The sequence below is a fragment of the Xenopus laevis genome, chromosome 2S (genome assembly GCF_017654675.1).
Source record: "Xenopus laevis strain J_2021 chromosome 2S, Xenopus_laevis_v10.1, whole genome shotgun sequence".
Taxonomy (NCBI): domain Eukaryota; kingdom Metazoa; phylum Chordata; class Amphibia; order Anura; family Pipidae; genus Xenopus; species Xenopus laevis.
Genome location: NC_054374.1, coordinates 14,516,184 through 14,537,261, shown reverse-complemented (window position 1 = coordinate 14,537,261; position 21,078 = coordinate 14,516,184). Strand labels below are relative to the sequence as shown.

The 21,078-nt window shown below is 38.5% G+C and overlaps 1 protein-coding gene across 2 annotated transcripts in view; it reads right to left on the bottom strand.

Annotated features, from left to right (window-relative positions):
* The window catches only part of LOC108708862 (ephrin type-A receptor 6), a 394,409-nt gene that overhangs the window by 349,081 nt on the left and 24,250 nt on the right, over nt 1-21,078 (bottom strand). For both annotated transcript variants that reach the window (XM_041583374.1, XM_041583375.1), the window contains exon 2: nt 14,065-14,129. In XM_041583374.1, the coding sequence (XP_041439308.1) occupies nt 14,065-14,129 (65 nt within the window). The remainder of the gene's footprint in view (nt 1-14,064; nt 14,130-21,078) is intronic.

The following is a 21,078-nucleotide window of genomic DNA, read 5'->3' as shown; positions in this document are numbered from 1 at the left end:
TGCAGCGAGTCTTTTACAGCGCTCTGGAGGAATTTTGGCCCACTCATCTTTGCAGAATTGTTGTAATTCAGCTTTATTTGAGGGTTTTCTAGCATGAACCGCCTTTTTAAGGTCATGCCACAACATCTCAATAGGATTCAGGTCAGGACTTTGACTAGGCCACTCCAAAGTCTTCATTTTGTTTTTCTTCAGCCATTCAGAGGTGGATTTGCTGGTGTGTTTTGGGTCATTGTTAGTGATGGGCGAATTTGCGCCGTTTCGCTTCGCCGAAAAATTTGCGAATTTCGCACAAAATTCGCGAAACGGCGAAAAATTCGCGAAACGGCGCCGGCGTCTCGTTTTTGACGCCGGCGCCCGTTTTTGGCGCCCGTTTTTTTCGACGCCGGCGCCCGTTTTTTTCGGAAATTTTTTTGACGCCGGCGAATTTTTTCGGCGAATTTTCGCGGGCGTTTCGAATTTATTCGCCTGCCGCGAATCGCGCAAATTCGCCGCGAATTCGCGCCTGGCGAATAAATTCGCCCATCACTAGTCATTGTCCTGCTGCAGCACCCAAGATCGCTTCAGCTTGAGTTGACGAACAGATGGCCGGACATTCTCCTTCAGGATTTTTTGGTAGACAGTAGAATTCATGGTTCCATCTATCACAGCAAGTCTTCCAGGTCCTGAAGCAGCAAAACAACCCCAGACCATCACACTACCACCACCATATTTTACTGTTGGTATGATGTTCTTTTTCTGAAATGCTGTGTTACTTTTACGCCAGATGTAACGGGACGCGCACCTTCCAAAAAGTTCAACTTTTGTCTAGTCGGTCCACAAGGTATTTTCCCAAAAGTCTTGGCAATCATTGAGATGTTTTTTAGAAAAATTGAGACGAGCCTTAATGTTCTTTTTGCTTAAAAGTGGTTTGCGCCTTGGAAATGTGCCATGCAGGCCGTTTTTGCCCAGTCTCTTTCTTATGGTGGAGTCGTGAACACTGACCTTAATTGAGGCAAGTGAGGCCTGCAGTTCTTTAGATGTTGTCCTGGGGTCTTTTGTGGCCTCTCGGATGAGTTGTCTCTGCGCTCTTGGGGTCATTTTGGTCGGCCGGCCACTCCTGGGAAGGTTCACCACTGTTCCATGTTTTTGCCATGTTTTTTTTCTCCCTTAATAACGTAAACCTTCTTTTAAAAACTGCATTTTGTGTTCAATTATGTTATCTTTGACTAATAGTTAACGGTTTTGATGAGCAGAAACATTTAAGTGTGACAAACATGCAAAAGAATAAGAAATCAGGAAGGGGGCAAATAGTTTTTCACACCACTGTATATATATACACACATACATACTGTACCTCTTGTTAGATAATCAGCCATTTTTGTATGTAGCATATTTGGAGGAATATATATTTTTTGCTATAAATCCTGAACTTTGCCACACTTCAAGGTGAAAAGAAAATTGTAATAAACAAATTAGTCAAAACTGCTTCGCAAGGCAGCCCATATGGTTTGGATTATGGATTAGATACATGCAGCTTTTTATTTTATTAAATTTAAGACAGCATCTGCTATAAAAAGAGATTATTCTTTGTCTCGCTATAACTGTACATTTTGACAGAGAGCTCCGGATGCCAGATCCTTGAAAAACCATCTGTCTTTGCAGAGGTAAATGCCCTATTTTGGAAAATAAATGTTTTCTATAATAAACAAAACCTATTAGAGTACCAGATCCAACTGGGAAACATTGTGCAAAACAGTTCAGTTTTAGAATACATGTAGTTCTGTGCTTACTGCTGATCCTACAAAATGCCCTTGGATTCCTTAATTAATCTATAGAGGCTCCCATATGATTGCAGTAACATGAGCTGCACTCCATATTGATAAAATTGCTTATATAAATGCACATTGGCAATGAGCTTTCGAACCAGTTACCTCTGCTCAAGCGTTTTTGTTAAGATACTGTATGAATTAATGGGTGTGCTCTCATGCAGATCCCATAGTAATCGGATACTGATACAGTGTCATGTGACATGATCTTTGTCTACTACTGCAGAAGTGTTAATAAAGTTTTGTCTTCTTGAAGCAAGAGAAGCATGTGTATGATTTAGGAAAAATATCACATTATACGTGATACTAAGGGAAGCCAAGCATGAAATTCAGTTAGGATCAAATTTTGGCTCAAAACACACCCACCGGGCCCCCACTCCAGTGGCTAATATACCTCAGCCCCCCCCCTCAGCCGCAACTAGGGTTGCCACCTTTTGTAATTTAGTTACCGGCTGGTGGGGGGGGAAAGAAAAAGGGGTGGGCGTGACGTCAGAAGGGGCAGGGCTATGTCGTAAAATGAGGCGGGCCACGGTGCGGAGCTGTGTGACGTCAAAAAGGGGCAGGCTGCGGCACGGACCTGTGAAGACAGAGGACAGAAAGCTAAGTTTTACAGGGGATTGGGGGCTGGCCGAGAGGGTCTTTTTAAGGGTATTACAAATATACCGGCAGCTACATTCAGAGAAACCATTATTATGACCCAAATCTCAGTTCCAGTAGACTTCACATTTTTTTGCAGTTGATCTGAAACTGTGCTGTTCTGGTGAATGAGTTTGGTGATTGTGAATCAACATGAGGGAAACCAACTGGAAAATATCCAATTTTCTCTTATTTTCAAACTCAATCAATACAAAGTGGTGGAATTTTTTTCTGCTTCAACTTTATAAAATATAAAATATCAGAAATCATCATGTTTAGTGTTGGGCGAATTTATTCGCCAGGCGCGAATTCGCGGCAAATTTGCGCGATTCGACGAAGCGAATAAATTCGCGAAACGCCCGCGAAAATTCGAGGCAAAAATTTGCCGCAAAAAACGGGCGCCGGCGTCAAAAATGGGGGCCGGCGCCAAAAACGAGACGCCGACACGATTTTGCGAATTTTTCACCGTTTCGCGAATTTCGCGCGAAATTCTCAAATTTTTCGCCGAAGCGAAACGGCGCAAATTCGCCCATCACTAATCATGTTGAAGCGGCTTTATAAATTTTTTAGTTCAATATAAAAAAAAATCACAATTGTAAACAGAGTCATGACAAAAATCATAGCATTTTTTTTGCCTTAATATATTTGTCATTCTTGATCTCAAATTTAAGAAAGAAATGTAAACAGAAAAATTGGCATTGTGTTTTTTTACCAAATAAAAAATGTTTGTTAATAAAAATCACATTGTTACGTTCAATTTCAATAAAGCTGTAAAAATGTTTTCAACATGGAAAAAATATTGCTTAAACAGTTCCCTTGACTTCTAAAGAAATTCAGCAGCTTTTTTTTTTTTTTGCTGTTTTCGTCTTTACTAAATCATGATTATTCAAGTTTTAGAAAATCATACTTGAATATACACAATTGCATTTTTTCTCCATCTGTGGAAAATGCAAACTTTTAATAAATGATCCCACTAATTTCAAGCTTCTCCTCAAGTTGGTAAATAGGGACAAAATTATGTTTGAGTATAAAGTCAAAGCGTTGAAAGGGGGTTCCTTGTCTTCTCTGCTTACATTTGGTCCACCCTTGGAATTTGTACTCAGACATAATTAATGACACCAAAATGAACTTGCTTCATTTTGATATAATAATTGTGATGGTTATATTTTGAAAGAAAGCCTTTTGCTATGGGTACATTTGTACCAAACATATAACACCAACCATCCAACCATTCAGCTCCATCATATAAAACCATATCCTGTTCCATCTAAACCCCATTCTGATAGCAGGACTTCAGTTTGATGTGTATAATTTCACTGGCTCTAATTCTTTTTCCATAACATTGATACTCTAGGGGGCAGATTTATCAAGGGTCGAATTTCGATGGTTAATTAACCCTCGAAGTAAAATCCTTCGAATTTTAGCGCAAATACTTCAATCGAACGATGAAATAAAAATCGTTCGATCGAACTATAAAATCCTTCGAATCGAACGATTCAACCGATTTTAATCCATCGATCGAAGGATTTTTATTCGATCATAAAAAACTTATATATAATGTCTGAATATTTGGATGGGCTGTTAGGAAAGTAATTAAATAGAATGGGGCAGATTTACTAAAGGGCAAAGTGGCGGTTGCTACCGGAAATTCACCAGAAATCTCATCTGCAGGGACATCAGCAATTTACTAATAGGCATAGACGACAATTGCTTGCAAAAGAGACCATCACTAGCGTAGTTTCCCACCCTATCACCGGGCAAATTTTCGCTCAGGCGATTGATCGTTACTCTGCAAATTCACTAAAAGCGTCAATTTTACAGAACGTTAACTCTTTCATCAACGTTTCCTTCGCCACCTTAGACCTGGCAAACTGATAAAATTAAGCTACATCCTCCTCAATCTTATGTCAATCGTATGTTATCTGTATGCTGAAAGTCATAAAAGTAGGGATGGGCGAATTTCACCTGTTTTGCCAAAAATTCGCTGCTGGCGAAATGTCGCAGATGGCCATTAAAGTCTAGGGGCGTCAAAAAAATGTTGTCGCATGACAACATTTTTTTTTGACCCACATCTTTTTATTTTGACGCACAACACCATACAAGTCTATGGGCGTAATTTTTTCGACAAAACAAGGTGAAAAAATTCGCCAATCCCTACATAAAAGTATTAAAAAAATGCTGGCGTTTTTTCATATTATAAAGCGAGATTGCCTTCAAAAGTTCTAATTATTAACTAAGTTAAAAAAAAAAATGTAACCAGGGTGGGCTCATGTCTCAGGCATTAGAGGATCTTTTTGTCTTTATTTAGCTTCCTTGCACATTTGTAATAAATAATTAGTAGCCACTTCAAGCATTTGCACCAACATCATTAATAAAGACAATTATATGGCCTATATGTACCTGCCCTATTCAAATTGATCTAAGGGTAAGTGTATTAACAAAGTTTCTCTAGGCAGAAATAGCCAATAGTGAAAGTTCGCTATGAAATACTTGTGCGGACGAATTAACATTAGCAGAACTTCGCCAGCGTTCGGCTGCAGAGATGCAACTTCACATTTTAGTGAATTGGTATAGTGGTAGCGAATTTGCACCTGGCAAAGTGGCGCAAAATGTGGCGGGGCCTTCGCAGACAAAAATTTGCTCCTTATTGAATTTACCCCAATGTCTTGTTACTGGGATTCCCTTTTCCCATGTGCCTACAGATTCCAGGTAAAAAGAGCAATATATTAGCAGTGTTTCAAAATATTTGGCTTTTTAAGTAGTCCTGCTCCTGTTGCTATTTTCAAAGCTGTATATTAAAATATGAGATTCAGGTATCTTGCTGTAAATTCTAAAAAGGCCTGAAACCTTTCAAGAAATATTTATGAATATTGCCTTCTTTACAAAGGAACAATGTACTGTAGTGATAATTTCCCTTTCGCGTTCCTTAATATTTGTAGAAACATTTCACTGTAATGCATTTTATTTCCATGCAAGACATATATTTACACCTAAATCTGATTATAATTTGTAATGTGAAAGGGAAATTATCAATACAGTAAACGACTCCTTTGTAAAGACTCAGACTCAGTCGTCCTCCCAATACTTCATTGATAAGGGAATAGATAGGTGCCTTGACTATAAAATCAGACAGAAGTCTACAAAATTCTGCAATTAAACTTTCCTTTAAAATCATGTGCATAAAAACACATCTCATATCAATTAGAGGGATGTTGGGAAATGCACAAATAGCATTATGGGCATTAATAATGCTACAGGACCCATACAGTAAGACACATACATTACTGTTATATGTAGCTTAATTATAATAATAAAACGTGATAAAAAGAAAAGCTTAAAATCTCATCTAGTTCTAACTAAAATGTTGCAAGACATTTTTCATAAATTGCCCTGATCTTCTACGTAACTTTTGTCTTTAAAACAAAAAATATGATGGCGATAACTAGTAATTCTGCCCAGCACAGTAAACCTGTAAAATTAAGCATTTTAATTACTGCTGTTAAAGACTTTATTTTCCAAAAATCGAATTTATATTATTGCCCATAAAGTGCACTGCATGTAGATAAGGAGTATTTATTCTCATGATGGCTCACTATGCCATGGGTTATTGTTGATGAAATGAAATAAATATTACAGCTACAGAAAACTCCTAGAATTTTTCCACGGTAACAACTTTTTTTTTCAAACCCTTTCCCCCCTACAGTGGAACACCCCTGATAGTCAATAGGAAAAACTACTGCTCCTATTCCTATTCAAGTGTTATATAAGAAATTCTTGTACTACTAAAGGGCAATGTCAGAAATAATTTTACATTATCTTGACAATGAGAATAATAACAATGATATGATATCTATCTACAGTATCAATGATTTGCCTGCTGGACAATGGGAAGGCTCTGGGAGGTTATAAGGAGGGAGGTTATGAAACTCTTTTTTTTCTTCATATTTTACCTGAAACAAATTTGACCTAACGCCCATCCATAAATTTGTCCTATTTACCATTTCAAATAAAAAAAAAATTGAAAAAAAAAAGAATGAATTTTGCAAGTTTTCAAACAAAAAACTAGAAAAATTTGAGTTTCAATTTTAATCATACTATTTTATTTAATGGTCACCCAACAAACTCAAATGTAATGATTTTTCAAATGAAAACCAGCATCAAAATTCATGAAGGCTAATAATATCTTCAAATGGTAAAAGGGACAGCTGTTTTACATGAATTCAACAGATTTTAGATGGAGTATATTCAGATTCAGACTTTTAGCAGCTTTGTGGCATAAAAAATCTCAAACAATTTGAGTTTTTATTTCCTCTAAAAATTTGAGTTTGACAAAAAAATTAGTTTTAATAAACAATCCCCTAATCTTATGCTCACAGAGAGTTTTTTCTCTACAAACATACTACTCAAAATGCTAGCGATGCCCCCTGCCACCATCTAAAGTAAATTGTCTACAAAGAAAAACACAAGCAATATTTTTGTTTGAAACTGTCAGAAAATAGAATTAATAATAGCTTCATATTAGGTGGGGGAAGCAAAAAGGATATTTTTATACATGTGAAATATTTCAGTTAAATAAAGAAAATTAGATTTAGGCTCAAAACAAACTATGACAGCTACAGTATTCTATTCTTTGGAATCCCCTTTGTCCTTTGACACCTCCTTCTATTGATTGACTTCATTTATTATAAAAGCAAAATGGAAATATATATTGTCATATATCATGTCAGACTTCAATTCGAAGAAACCCTCCCCAAACTTTAAATTTTATCTGTTCAGAATACATTTTATGATGATTTGAATACTAAATTTACCATAACTTACAGAGTGATTTGCAATGCTTTTTTAATTTTGAAAAAAAAAAAAACCCTTCTGAAAAACTCTACTAATGAGGAGTTCAAACACCTATATTATGTTCTGCATCAATTTATAAATGTAAATCTTTCGCTGTAATTACTTTCTACATAACAGCTTCAAATTGAATGTGTGAGTCATTCTGAAATTTATCACAGCGATCCTAAAAATACCAACCTGTAAAAAATGTACTTCCCTAGTTTAATAACTCCTCTCTAAATCATACAAATTCTGTTAATTCATAATAACAATTGTAGTGGTGTCTGTAGAGGGTCCTGTGATACCGACACGTAGTATAAAGCAGTAATTGTAGTACCCAACGGGAAGATTTTGGGGGTTGCATATGATGAATGGATGAGTCATGCCATAAAACACCTCCTGCTGCTAATGCCCCGGAGATATTTGTGTTATCTGTGGTGTTCTGACAATTCAGTCAACATCTACTATATTCTCATCAGTTATATAAAACTGGAGGCAGAAGGACAATACAGCAATAAGGTTAGAGCTGTCTTGGCAATCTTGGCCTTATTATTATTCTTACTGATCAACCTGTTATCCAAAAAGCTCCACATTTTAGGAAGTGCAACTCCCAAAGTCTCAATTTTAATCAAATAAATTCAAACATTTTTAAATTATTTATTTTTTTCTCTCTAATATTAAAATGGTATCTTGTACTTGATCCCAACTAAAATATATTTAATCCTTAGCGGAGATGAAAAAATCCTGTTGGGTTTATTTAATATTTCATTGATTTTGTAGTAGACTTAGGGGCCGATTCACTAACTCCGAGTGAAGGATTCGAAGGTAAAAAACTTTGAATTTCGAAGTTTTTTTTGGGCTACTTCAACCATCGAATGGGCTACTTCGACCTTTGACTACGACTATGACTTCGAATCAAAGGATTCGAAGTAAAAATCGTTCGACTATTCGAACATTCGATAGTCGAAGTACTGTCTCTTTAAAAAAAATTTCAACCCCCTAGTTCGCCATCTAAAAGCTACCGAAGTCAATGTTAGCCTATGGGGAAGGTCCCCATAGGCTTGGCTAACTTTTTTTGATCGAAGGATATTCCTTCGATCGTTGGATTAAAATCCTTCAAATCGTTCGATTCGAAGGATTTTATCGTTCGATCGAAGGAATTATCCTTCGATCGTTCGATCGAACTATCTGCGCTAAATCCTTCGACTTCGATATTCGAAGTTGAAGGATTTTAATTCCTAGTCGAATATCGAGGGTTAATTAACCCTCGATATTCGACCCATAGTGAATCGGTCCCTAAAGTGTGGAGATCCAAGACCTCTGAGTCAAAAAAAGATAAAAGACCTCTGAGTCAAAAAAAAAACAGGCCTCAAACATTCTCGATAACATGTCCCATATCTATACACTAGTATGTGGCAAGGGAATGGTTGATAGGGACTGAGTAAAACACAACCAAAACAGATACTAGTAGCAAAAGACAATTGTCTTTGTATATAGGAACTAATAGATAAGCAGTGGAAGCATAGCTGTTTATTTTCTCTAAAGAAAATGGACATGGTTATATTAGAGGAATATTTTGGGTTGGTTATTTATTTTTCCTACAGAATAAAGTGATTGGCACCTGTTGGGATTAAGGCAGGAGGAAGGGCAGGATCTTTTGACTGTGATGGGGGGGGGGGCAGAAAAATGTTCCGTAGGAGAGGGTTTTGAAACACACAGGAAGTGAGGTCAGGTTAATATATTAGTGGGAATAAGCAGAAGAGGAGGCCTCTTTTTCTTACCTTCTGGAGCAAGGAAGTTCATCCTGCCTGCCCTCTCTTGGTTTAACGGTGAAGAGAGTGGTTGAAGCATTGGTTATGTTGTCACAGATTGCAGTGGATGCTTGCCAGGGGTGGGGAGCTAGGCCCCGGTGTTTTGGTAAGTTGGTGTCAAAAGATGGATGCATGGTGTACTACGGTTGGCCTGCTCTCACTTGCCTACCTGATGCTGCGCGGAAGGTGGCCGGCATGGAGGGCAGCCACTGTTGGTGTTGGTATGTTAATTGCCAATCGGGGTACAATGTGTAATATTGTTATTATTACTGGTTCTAAAATTTTGCACTTTAGATTGCTGTTTATGTGTATTATCTCATTTTACTATGTGTTATTAAAAAAAAAGCTGCAGCCTGTTTTTCCATCCCATCCTGAATGTCTTCATTGTCTCTGAAAGGGTGCCATGGAGAGGTATTGTGGCGAGTATGGGAAGGGACAAGAAAGCACAAGGGGTTTCTTATTCAGAGGGGGGCTGCCAGATTGACACTGCACAGTCAAGTGCTGCTCCCTGCTCTACTTTCTACTTTCATTTCTCCTACAGACTGACAGCAATAGACAAATGCCACATAAACAGAAAGAAAGACAAAGGGAAATTGTCAGGTGTGTTATTACCTCTCTGCTTCCATTTCATGTAGAGAAATACTGACTGAAGAAGAATGTATAAGTTTAATATGTAGTGACAGAGATAAGGAGAAACCTTTGGACGTGTTACTAGGTACATTGTACATTTTTCCGTAGCACAAGATACTTACCTAAGATATAGGACAAAGACACAAGGGAATTCTGTGGGTTACTCTGATTTTTTTTCTCTACATAACTAGAAATTAATGGCATTAAATACAGTATTTGGTAAGAATATAGGAACAAATACAAAAAGAAGGTGATAGACTGGTTATTGCTTGCCTCAATTTAATTCCCCTTCCATTAATTTAGATAAATAGAAGTAGACAAGTGTCTAAAATACTGTATATAGACACCGAGACAAGGGAAATATTTAAAGGGTTATTTATTATTACTTTATCTTTATTTCATTCAGTGAAAGGGAGATGTATAGCACGTTTTTCTACCTTGTGCTGCTGGACATTAAATTAAAAGTCTTGCTAATCATTTTTAATATGCTACATGCAAAACAGAATTTCCATTCCCTGGACCACTCATCTCTTCCAATGGAAACGTGCTCTCATAGGGGCAAATTCCCTAAGCGCCGAAGCGCCTAACGCTAGCGTGAATTCGCTAGCGTTGGGCATTTTCGTTACTTCGCAAATTCACTAACGGACGCTGGCGTTACTTCGCTAGTGTTACTTCGCACCCTTACGCCTGGCGAATTTGCGCAACGGACGTAACTACGCAAATTCACAAACGCGCGCATTGTTCTGAACGCTACCTTTTACGCCAGACTTTCTTCACCACCTCAGACCAGGCGAAGTGCAATAGAGTAGATAGCGATTGCTTCAAAAAAAGTTAAAAAATTTTCTAAGTCCCAAAAAACGCTGGCGTTTTTTCTTTATTATGGGTGATAGGCTGAAAAAGATTGAAGAATTTTTTGGGGCTCCCCTCCTTCTCCCCTACATTTCCTAACTCATGGCAACTTAACTATACAGTGGGCACATGTGTAGGGCAAAATAAAAATTTTATTTGATGTTTTGAAGGTTTCCCAGGCTTGTGTAGTGCTGCTACGAATACTTCCATTGAAATTTGAATTTTGCGCTGTATGCGTCAAATTAACCATCGCTAGCGTAACTTTGCTTTGCTTGGCGAATCAACGCTAGCGCAACTTCGCAACTTTACGCTACCCCTGATCGCAACTTCGGATTTTAGTGAATTTGCGGAGCGCTAGCGAAAATACGCTTGGCGAAGTACAGCGAAGCGGTTGCCAGCGCAACTATATACAGCTGATACAGTGAACCCAATAGGTCTGAGTGGTTTTTTTCCTTTACTGGAAACAACGGAAAGATAACTAAAATAAAGCAGTGTGTTCCACATGAGAATCAGCTTCTCCATGGGGAGTCAGCAGAGGACTTTCCTGATAACGAATGCCACAAGACCAAGTGAATAAACTCCACTGCAAATAATCAGCCTTTCTCCAAACAAGGATATCTGCTTATTGTTATTTCATGAGGATTCATTTATGACCTTGCCAAGGGAAGAAACAATTTTGGAGCAGCAGCGAGGGTTTAAAATTAGTTTGATTTCAATAATACGTTTTTATCTGATCTGGAATGCCCGAATGAGATGACGCTCCTGAAGCTGCCCAGTCATGCTAGCAGAAGGGAAGGCAATGTGTCCTCAATGACTTGTATACAGTTTATTATTTTTTCATTTACTGTAGTCTGGCAGCAGAGCAGACACATGTCTACAATTCCCAAATGAATGCAGATGGAAGAAACAGACAGTGCACCACGGTGCAATATGTCATAACATTCATTTCAATGGAAAGCGTTTTAATAATGATCTGTTTAAATGAAGTGATGAAGAGGGTAGTGATGGGCGGATTTACTCAGCAGGCGCGAATTCGCAGCGAATATGCGCGATTCGCCGGCAGCGAATAAATTCGTGAAAATTTGCTGACGAAAATTCCCCGGCATCAAAAATTTTTTCGCCGGCATCGAAAAAAAACGCTGTTTCGCAAATTTCTCAGGAAATTTGCGGCGCAAATTCGCCCATCACTAGTAGAGGGACATGGTGATCTACTGCGCTTGAAATATATACTTTTCAATATTGAATGGATTTGACTGTATATAAAATCAACAAAAATGTATGTTGCACCTGTTCCCATCTGGTACAGGAACAAACTCTGGCAGAACTCTGGAATTTGGAAATGCATCCCTACCTCAACTGCGTGAACAACCACTTGTATCTGAACAAATCTCAAAGTTGCATGACTCAATAGACCGTATCTAAATCCTGTCCCTGTTATTTCAATTGGAGCAATGTTGTGCCACTCGGCACGTCTTACAGGGTCTGGCTGCACTCTGCACCTCTTGCATAAGTCTGAATGATGCACAAGTTAGAATGGGGGGGGGGCAAGAGGTGATAAGTTTGCCACCTTTTTCTTTTCTTGAAAAAATTCTTGTCAGTGCTGAAAGGGTGGGGGGCAGTGACATCAAGGGGTGGGTAATAATGCAAGGAGAGGGTGTGGTGGTGCAAAAGGGGCAGAGTTTTGGTTTAAGTAAGCGGACCAGGGGCCTATCAAGTAAAAAATGTTGTGAGGATGGGCAATAAACCTCATCTGGAAGCAGGAATTTAGGCGGGTTGGTGGAATAACAGGTTAAATGTACCAGCAAATACATTTTACTAGGCTAATAAAATCCCAGCCAGGTAGCAACCATACCCTTTGTTAATCTCTCATGAATTTAGAACAGTGCACACAGAGTTGTACTCATCAGTACAGAATCAGGTGTTCATACTTGCAGCCGCCAGTGTTAACAGTACTGCTTGGTGCTTTGGGCCTCTGGTGCACTGTAATGAACCACTACATATGATGTCAATGTGCTGTGCACTGGCACCTGGTGAAGGCTTTGTGTCACGTCTTCCCTGGGGAGACATCGTGGAGAACCAGGAAGTTGGGAGCCAGAAGACTGGGTAACCCGGGGGGTAACAATACACAGCATTACAGCGTTTAGAACTATGATAATGGTGAAAGAACATTTGAATAAACTTAGAGAAGTTATTATAACTCACGGTGCTCACAGTGTATGTACAAACTTGAATTTGTATAAAGTGGCAAGCAGAGACACAGTCCAGAATCAGGCCAAAGAGTCAAGGCAGGTGGCAGACAAACAAAGTTGAGGGACAGGCCAGGAATCCAAAAGCAGAGCAAGAAGCGGCACCAGGGTACAAAAACAAGGCAGAAACTGAAACAGGACTTGGAATAAGAAACAGAGAGGGTCACAGCAACTTAGAATAAGGAACAGAGCAGAGCAGGAACAGAATAAGACAATACAGGAACCAATGGCAAGGTCACAGGAACAGCTGAATGACCAAGCACGGGGCAGATATCAAGTGCAGGCTTATAAAGGGTCAGGATTGGATCATGAGAAACAGATGGGGATAACGAGATGGGCGGAGAGATAGGGCAGAAGACAGGAGTACACCAGGAACCACAAGCATAAAGAACAAGTCAAGACTAAGGACCTTCAGGTAAGTGACCAGGTAACTCAGCACAAAGTCCAGAGTTCGAAACTCCTGACACTTTGCCCCTGTTGTGAGATACTGTAGTAACAATTACATTTTATATAAATATTTTCTGTGACACAAGTCTTTTTGGCCAAAAAAAAATACAAATTCAAGGTTCTAAATATCAAATGTTCAAGATTTATTATGAGCAAAATATTTTAAATCTCCAACATAAAAATTTGTCATGTAAATGCTGTCGCAATCATGTAGAAGTATTAGCAAAATTCAAACAATATTTTTTATTTGAGTTTCCAACACTTGACAAACTTGACAATGACAATGTCATTTTGATAAGTTTGAGTTTTTTTCAGCTTTTTTCAGGATAGAGTTTTCAAGGCTTTTAATATATAAACTCACAATCAAAACCATGTTCCAGACAGTCTATGCAAAAAAAACAGTAATTGGAAAAAGACCAATCGGAAACATGTTTAGGATGACCAATCCAAAGCACCATTACAAATTAGGTTCAACTATCAAGGATTACATTTTATACATAGAATTATAAGTACAATAAGTTAAAACCTTTTGCAAAAAGTTTCTTTCAGCACTTGAACAGCACAAATGTAAATTGAAGTTTTACTTTTTAGGGTGACAATGAATAAGATAATATTTAAATAGTATTTAGACAAAATAAGAGATATTATAATCCAAATTCATTCCAAGTGGTTGTCTAGTTTTTTAATCCAAAAAAAAACAACAACAAAAAAACTGACTTTAGCAATATCAAATAATTTACAGACATTTTTAATAACATAAGAGCAGAAAAGTACAAAAAATTACATTTATAGAAATAAAGAATGACTTACCCCATTTAATGGATATGTCTTCCATCCAAGTTCACCAATAGCTGTCGTGGTATCAAGAAGCACAACTGTAACAGACAGAGCTCTGATTAGTAAGCAACCCTTACACATAAAAAAAATTATAGATAGTAAAGGGAAGAGTACGTTGAATTGTTCCTTTTTTCTAAAGAATAGAAAGTGATTGACGAATCTAAGTGCATTAAAGTCTATAGGTGACAAATTTTTGGCGCGCAACAATTTTTTTCACCCATTAGAGTCTAGGGGGCTGATTCAATAAAGTGAGTGTTATTTATAGCATGGCGTAAACATTTTATCAATTCTTATATTTTTAGAATTAACAATCAATTCACTAAAAGTTTACTTGTCTAACTTAAAGGGATCCTGTCTTGGGAAAACATGTTTTTTTCAAAACGCATCAGTTAATAGTGCTGCTCCAGCAGAATTCTGTACTGGAATCCATTTCTCAAAAGAGCAAACAGATTTTTTTATATTCAATTTTGAAATCTGACATGGTGCTAGACATTTTGTCAATTTCCCAGCTGCCCCTGGTCATGTGACTTGTGCCTGCACTTTAGGAGAGAAATGCTTTCTGGCAGGCTGCTGTTTTTCCTCCTCAATGCAACTAAATGTGTCTCAGTGGGACATGGGTTTTTACTATTGAGTGTTGTTCTTAGATCTACCAGGCAGCTGTTATCTTGTGTTAGGGAGCTGTTATCTGGTTACCTTTCCATTGTTCTTTTGTTTGGCTGCTGGGGGGGGAAGGGAGGGGGTGATATCACTCCAACTTGCAGTACAGCGGTAAAGAGTGATTGAAGTTTATCAGAGCACAAGTCACATGACTTGGGGCAGCTGGGAAATTGACAATATGTCTAGCCCCATGTCAGATTTCAAAATTGAATATAAAAAAATCTGTTTGCTCTTTTGAGAAATGGATTTCAGTGCAGAATTAATTCTGCTGGAGCAGCACTATTAACTGATTCATTTTGAAAAAAAAATTTTTTCCATGACAGTATCCCTTTAAGAAGTCATATTTTTACGTTCAATTGCATCAGGCACATCGCCACCTTGTGGCTGCATTTATTCTGAAATTGGGTGAAAGACGCTGCATTATGGGGGGAAAAACATAGCAGCTTGCATGTGTTGCTTGTGTTTGTAAATGATCCCATTAACTTTAACCTGTAGGAATTTTGTTGTTGCAATACTTTATTTTATTCAAGCAGATTGGTTTCCAGGGGAGAAATGCAGTATTATAACTATTGATTTTGCATCTTGTGCAAAAAACCTACAGTACTTTATGTTTAGTTATCCATTAATTATTTTTTCTCCTCAACTCTAGGATCAGGATCAATATGGATAGCAAGGATAATTATGCCTGCAAATATGAAACAGCTTGCTGTCTCACAAAGAATGCTATATTTGTATATTGCAGGTGGAGAAGAGGCTGATCCTCTGCCTTTGCCCCATGTTCTGTATGCTCTGACAGACAGATCTTTTAGCATTTTGGATCTTTATGCCTTAATGGAAAAGGAAAGATCTTTATACCTGGGGTGCCAAAAGTTAGGCACCACCAATTGATCTCATGTACTTACTTGAAACCCCGGGCCAGTGCACCTATCAGCAGAAAACTGCACCAGCCCAGGGTTCTTCCAGTGAGCACTACAGGGCATTAAAAAACCCAACAGACTTGTTTTGCTTCAATAATGATGAATTATATCTTAGTTTAGATCAAGTACAAGCTACTGTTTTGTTATTCTGGATAATGGGTTTCCAGATAATGGATCCCACACCTGAGCTACTTTTGCAGTCTCTTTAGAAAACAATTGCACTCCTTCTACTTAAACCCTGAACTAAAGTGCATTTGTGATATTCTATTGTGTGATATATTCTATTATGGTGTGTAGTGATGGGCGAATTTCTCCCGTTTCGCTGAAAAATTCGCGAATTTCCTGCAGAATTCATAAAACCGCAAATTTATTAGCTGGCGGCGAAACGCTGAAATTTTCCTCGAACTCTCTCCTGCTGAATTTATACGCCCATCACTAATGTTGTGTACAATGGATAGAACAGATCTGCTGGAAAGTAGAAACATGTGGTTCACCCTAAAACTGGCCATAGATGTGCAGATTTTATCCTTGTATCCGACGAACGATTGGGCATCCAAATCTTCCAATCTGCTACTAACCATTCAAATTATATAAAGAAGTAAAAGAACAAATCAGACGATGGTCTGCCTGTCACAGCATTTGTACAAAATTTATATCTGACCAATTCAAGTGTCAGTCACCCACTGAGATTGTCAGATAGGCAATACATGCAGAGGAATTATCATCAGCCTAAAAAAACCTTTTAACTTGTCTTAAATGACCAATGGTCATGGTATGAAAAATGCCGGGACGATCCACACACGGTCCGAAAATTGGAAAAAAAACTTCAATTCATACGACTATATCTTTGAGTCTATGGCCAGCTTAAGGAACCTTTACCCAACACAAGTTCCTGGTAGAAGGCAACAATTAGATCAGGGTTAAGTGATTTGCATTGTGATCTCTATTTATTACTATACAAGTATGAACATAGTACACAGCAATATTAAGGGAGTGCAGAGTAAAGAGCCTCACTTTACCGTTACTTGTTGTTAACTTTAAGGGGGTTATTTACTAAAGTCTGAATGCAATTATAAAACTGGAATCAACAATTTTTTTTTTCCAATTTATTAAACCATGAGGATGGAAAAGTCCAAAATTGAAAAGCCGCCATCTCAGATCTGTCGAAGTTGCATATAGGTCAATGGGAGACGTTCCAATGATTTTTTGATGTGTACTGGGTTTAGTGCAATTTTCAGGAAATGTAATAAATGACCTGAGTGGATTTGATCGGAGTTTGTAGCAGAAAATATTGAGATCAATTCGGACTTTGATATATAACCCCGTAACAGTTGTAAATACAGGTCTTAGAAGTCTGAGATGACTTCTAATATCCTCATATGTTCAACAGGGTGTTCTTTATTTATTATAATACAAAGTTTCATTGAGTTATGTGACAGCAATGACATCACTAAGGTCCAATTATGACTGATGAAATGATGACATCACTAAGCGCCATTTCTAAGGTTATAATTTACATTCTATGCACCCGAGAGATGAATGGAGAGTGTGAGGGGGAGAGGGAGCAGAACAGACAGGAGATTTATGGTAGATCAAGAGTCGGAGTTGCAGAGGGCACAAGACTAGTTGGGAGGGGCTGATGGAACGAGAACGAAGTTTGACAGCTGGAGGGTGGCAGCAGCAGAAGGAATGAAAAAGAAGAATGACAGGGTGTGTGCGGGCCGAGGGAGTGTGAACCGCGATGTAGGGGGAGCAGAAGAATGACGCAAAAGGAACAAGACCAGAGATGGAGGGCGGAAGAGGGAGATATATGCTGAGATAACAAGCGGCAGTGGGTGGGCGAAAGAAGGAGAACTGATGAAGGAAAGACAGCAAGACTGGAGAAGGGGGAGCGAGTGAGGGAGAATGGGGGGAAAGTCTGATGTGAGGCAGACAGGCAGGAGTAAAAGCTGTGCGGAGAATGCAGCAGTGACAATTGCTGTCTCAATACTTTATAAACGGTGCGTTCTGACGTAAGAACACGCCGTTTATAAGGCTATAATTTACAGTTTGGTTCCATAGGGAAATGACCAGAATGGATATATTTATTCTTCGCTTCCAAAAAAAAATAAAATATACTTTTAATATGATAGAGTTGTTAGCCTCATGCCAAAAATTGTGATTACTGGCCATCCTTGATAAAGCTGCCACTTTGGCCAAGGACAGTTTATTCAGGTTTCCCTGTTTTAACAGATAATCTAAATATCTGCGGTTCATTCCATTATCCACCACCTGTGGACTCACCCAATAGCCTCAAAAAGTTCACCCTAAAAGTCTACTTAGAAAAATAGCTGATTTTTATCGTTTCAAAGCCATGCTTGATGTACCCTACAAAATAGTCATCAAGTTCTTGATCTTGTTTGAGCCTACAGTTTAATGGAAGGGAGTGGTTATGGAACAAAGTGCATATCTCCAGGTTTAGAAATTATTTCAGAGTAATAGTATCTGAAATTATATTTTTATACTGGTCTAAAGGAACTGTTAATGATATTTTAACATAAATGTTGGACATGCTGCATTAGATATTCTTTTTGTTCTAGCTGTAGATGATGAGTTTAAACCTTGTACCTGCTGTATTTGAGACAATCTCAATTCTTTATTTGAAATAAGATGACTTTACATGGCTTGAGAGGTAAACAGAAAATGGTTGCCTTTTAGCTTGGCTCTCTCTGCTGCATTGGTAAAGCTGTTTTTGTCAGATGTAAACTTATTTCTCTATATAAACATCTATGGACAGTGCACTTGGTATATTTATGCACCCATCTTATTAGTATTTTGTTACCAGTTTTCTAACTCTTGGCCTAGGATTGGACTTAAGTCTATTATACTATTGCTTGTCATGCTGTTCTGTGTTATTGCCTCATTTTTGTTGACTTTTTCTGTTCAGGCTTGCCTGAATTGGCCCCCTTTCGTAGTCCTGGTATAATCATCAAGTTGTATTACAGTTCTTTATACAGTTAGTTCGATTGGATCAGCCAGTTTTGTACCAGTGTCTCTTGGGGATTCAAACCCTGGACTGCATGGTATTCAGGAGATGTTGTATCCTGCTAATCCACTGGAGGAATTTGGAGCTTGTTGCTCACAACTGTCCATCTAGACACCCGCTACCTCTATTTACTCTGTCGCCACCCTCACTCTCATTAAGGCCAGACGGGAGACGGGAAGCTTCAATGATAATTTAATTTGTAGGGTACAATATCTCTGCTGTATTTTCATTAGCCTAAAAATAATGTAAGATCTGTTGCCATTTCTTAAACAAGTTTCAGGAATTATCATATATTTTTAAATGCTAATATAACCCTGCAAAGACATAGGGGCAAATTCATTAAGCGCCGAAGCACCTAACGCTAGCGTCAATTCGCTAGCGTTGGGCATTTTCGTTACTTCGCAAATTCATACGAACGCTGGCGTAACTTCGCTAGTGTTACTTCGCACCCTTACGCCTGGCGAATTTGCGCAACAGACATAACTACGCAAATTCACTAACACGCGCATTGTACTGAACGCTACCTTTTACGCTAGACTTCCTTCGCCACCTCAGACCAGGTGAATCGCAATAGAGTAGATAGGGATTGCTTCAAAAAAAGTTCAAATTTTTTCTAAGTCCCAAAAAACGCTGGCGTTTATATATATTATGGGTGATAGGCTGAAAAAGATCGAATTTTTTTTTGGGGCTCCCCTCCTTCCCCCCTACATTTCCTAACTCATGGCAACTTAACTATACAGTGGGCACATGTGTAGGGCAAAATAAAAATTTTATTTGATGTTTTGAAGGTTTCCCAGGCATTTGTAGTGCTGCTACATATTCCTCCTTCGAAATTTGAATTTGGCGCCGTATGCAAATTAACCATCGCTAGCGTAACTTCGCTTCGCTTAGCGAATCAACGCTAGCGCAACTGCACAACCTCTGAGCGCAACTTCGTGAATTTGCGGAGCGCTAGCGAAACTACGCCTGGCGAAGTGTGGCGAAGTGCGGCGAAGTTACGCCTGGCACAACTACGAATCTTAGTGAATTTGCCCCATAGAATTTTAAACCATTAATCGGCAAGTCTCTTCTCAGCGACTTCTAATTGGTGCTTCTCTCCCTTTAATTCTACAACCATCATTAAATAGAGTTAAGCAGCAAGAGCAGAGCCTGTTAATGACCTATGAAACTGTTACATTTTCCTACTCTGCAGATGCCTAAGTGAGATATAGCTTATCAGTAAGAGCAGTCATTTCTCCTCAAGGCATTTTCAATGATTTATTGGGGTATTTCTAAACATTCGCACACTAACAGTACCACATGAATCTGCATTTACACTATGTTGCTTTATAATGAAGATCCATGGCTAGTGATGGGCGAATTTGCGCCGTTTCGCTTCGCCGAAAAATTTGCGCATTTCGGGCGAAATTCGCGAAACGGCGAAAAATTCGTGAAACGGCGCAGGCGTCTCGTTTTTGATGCCGGCGCCCGTTTTTCCGACGCCGGCGCCCGTTTTTGACGCCGGCGAATTTTTTTGGTGAATTTTCGCGGGTGTTTCGCGAATTTATTCGCCTGCCGCGAATCGCGCAAATTCGCCGCGAATTCGCGCCTGGCGAATAAATTCGCCCATCACTATCCATGGCCAATGTTGACAAAGTGTGTTTCTTCCATGCAGCGAAATCCCATATTATCTGGTTCATACATACTATGTACGGCAGTTATGTAAAGGTCAGATTATTACTGCCGGAGGCTATTTGTTGAAACATGAGCTGTTGTTAAAAGTGCTGAGATGAAGCTTCAGAAAGTATACATTCCACTCGACAAGCTTATCTGTCCCTCTTCAGTTGTCACACGCAGAGATAAAATGTGTCAGATCACCATCTTACAGTCAAAATATTTTAATGCGACTATAAGGCAAAAAAGGAAACACAATTCTGCTTTTTTTTTTCCTGTTTAAGAGTATTCCCTACTTGTAAGGTCATCTTGCATTACAGATACCATTAGACAGAGTTCCAAACACTACACAAAATTTCCCAGTAAGCAAAGAAGAGACAGGCAGTGACAGCCTATATAATGCATCACTTGTGTCATGTCCTATCATGTCAGCTTAAAATAGCACTTGCTTTACTGTGTCTCAGCATGTAACAGGCAGAAAGGCTCTTATTTATTTATTTCTTAATCCACAAGAACTGGACACAGTATATCTATAGCCAATGCCTTGAAAAGAGTCAATTTGCCATTAATAAAATGAATGAGGTTGTTTTTCAAAACACCTAAATTGTTATAGGCAATGCTATTTTATATGTGCAGTTTAAAGCCTTGCATTTTCCAAAGCCAAAACTTAATTATAGGAATTTAAAGGCGAACCAAAGCTCAACAAAGAACTAGTTTAGAATTGTTTGTTTTGTG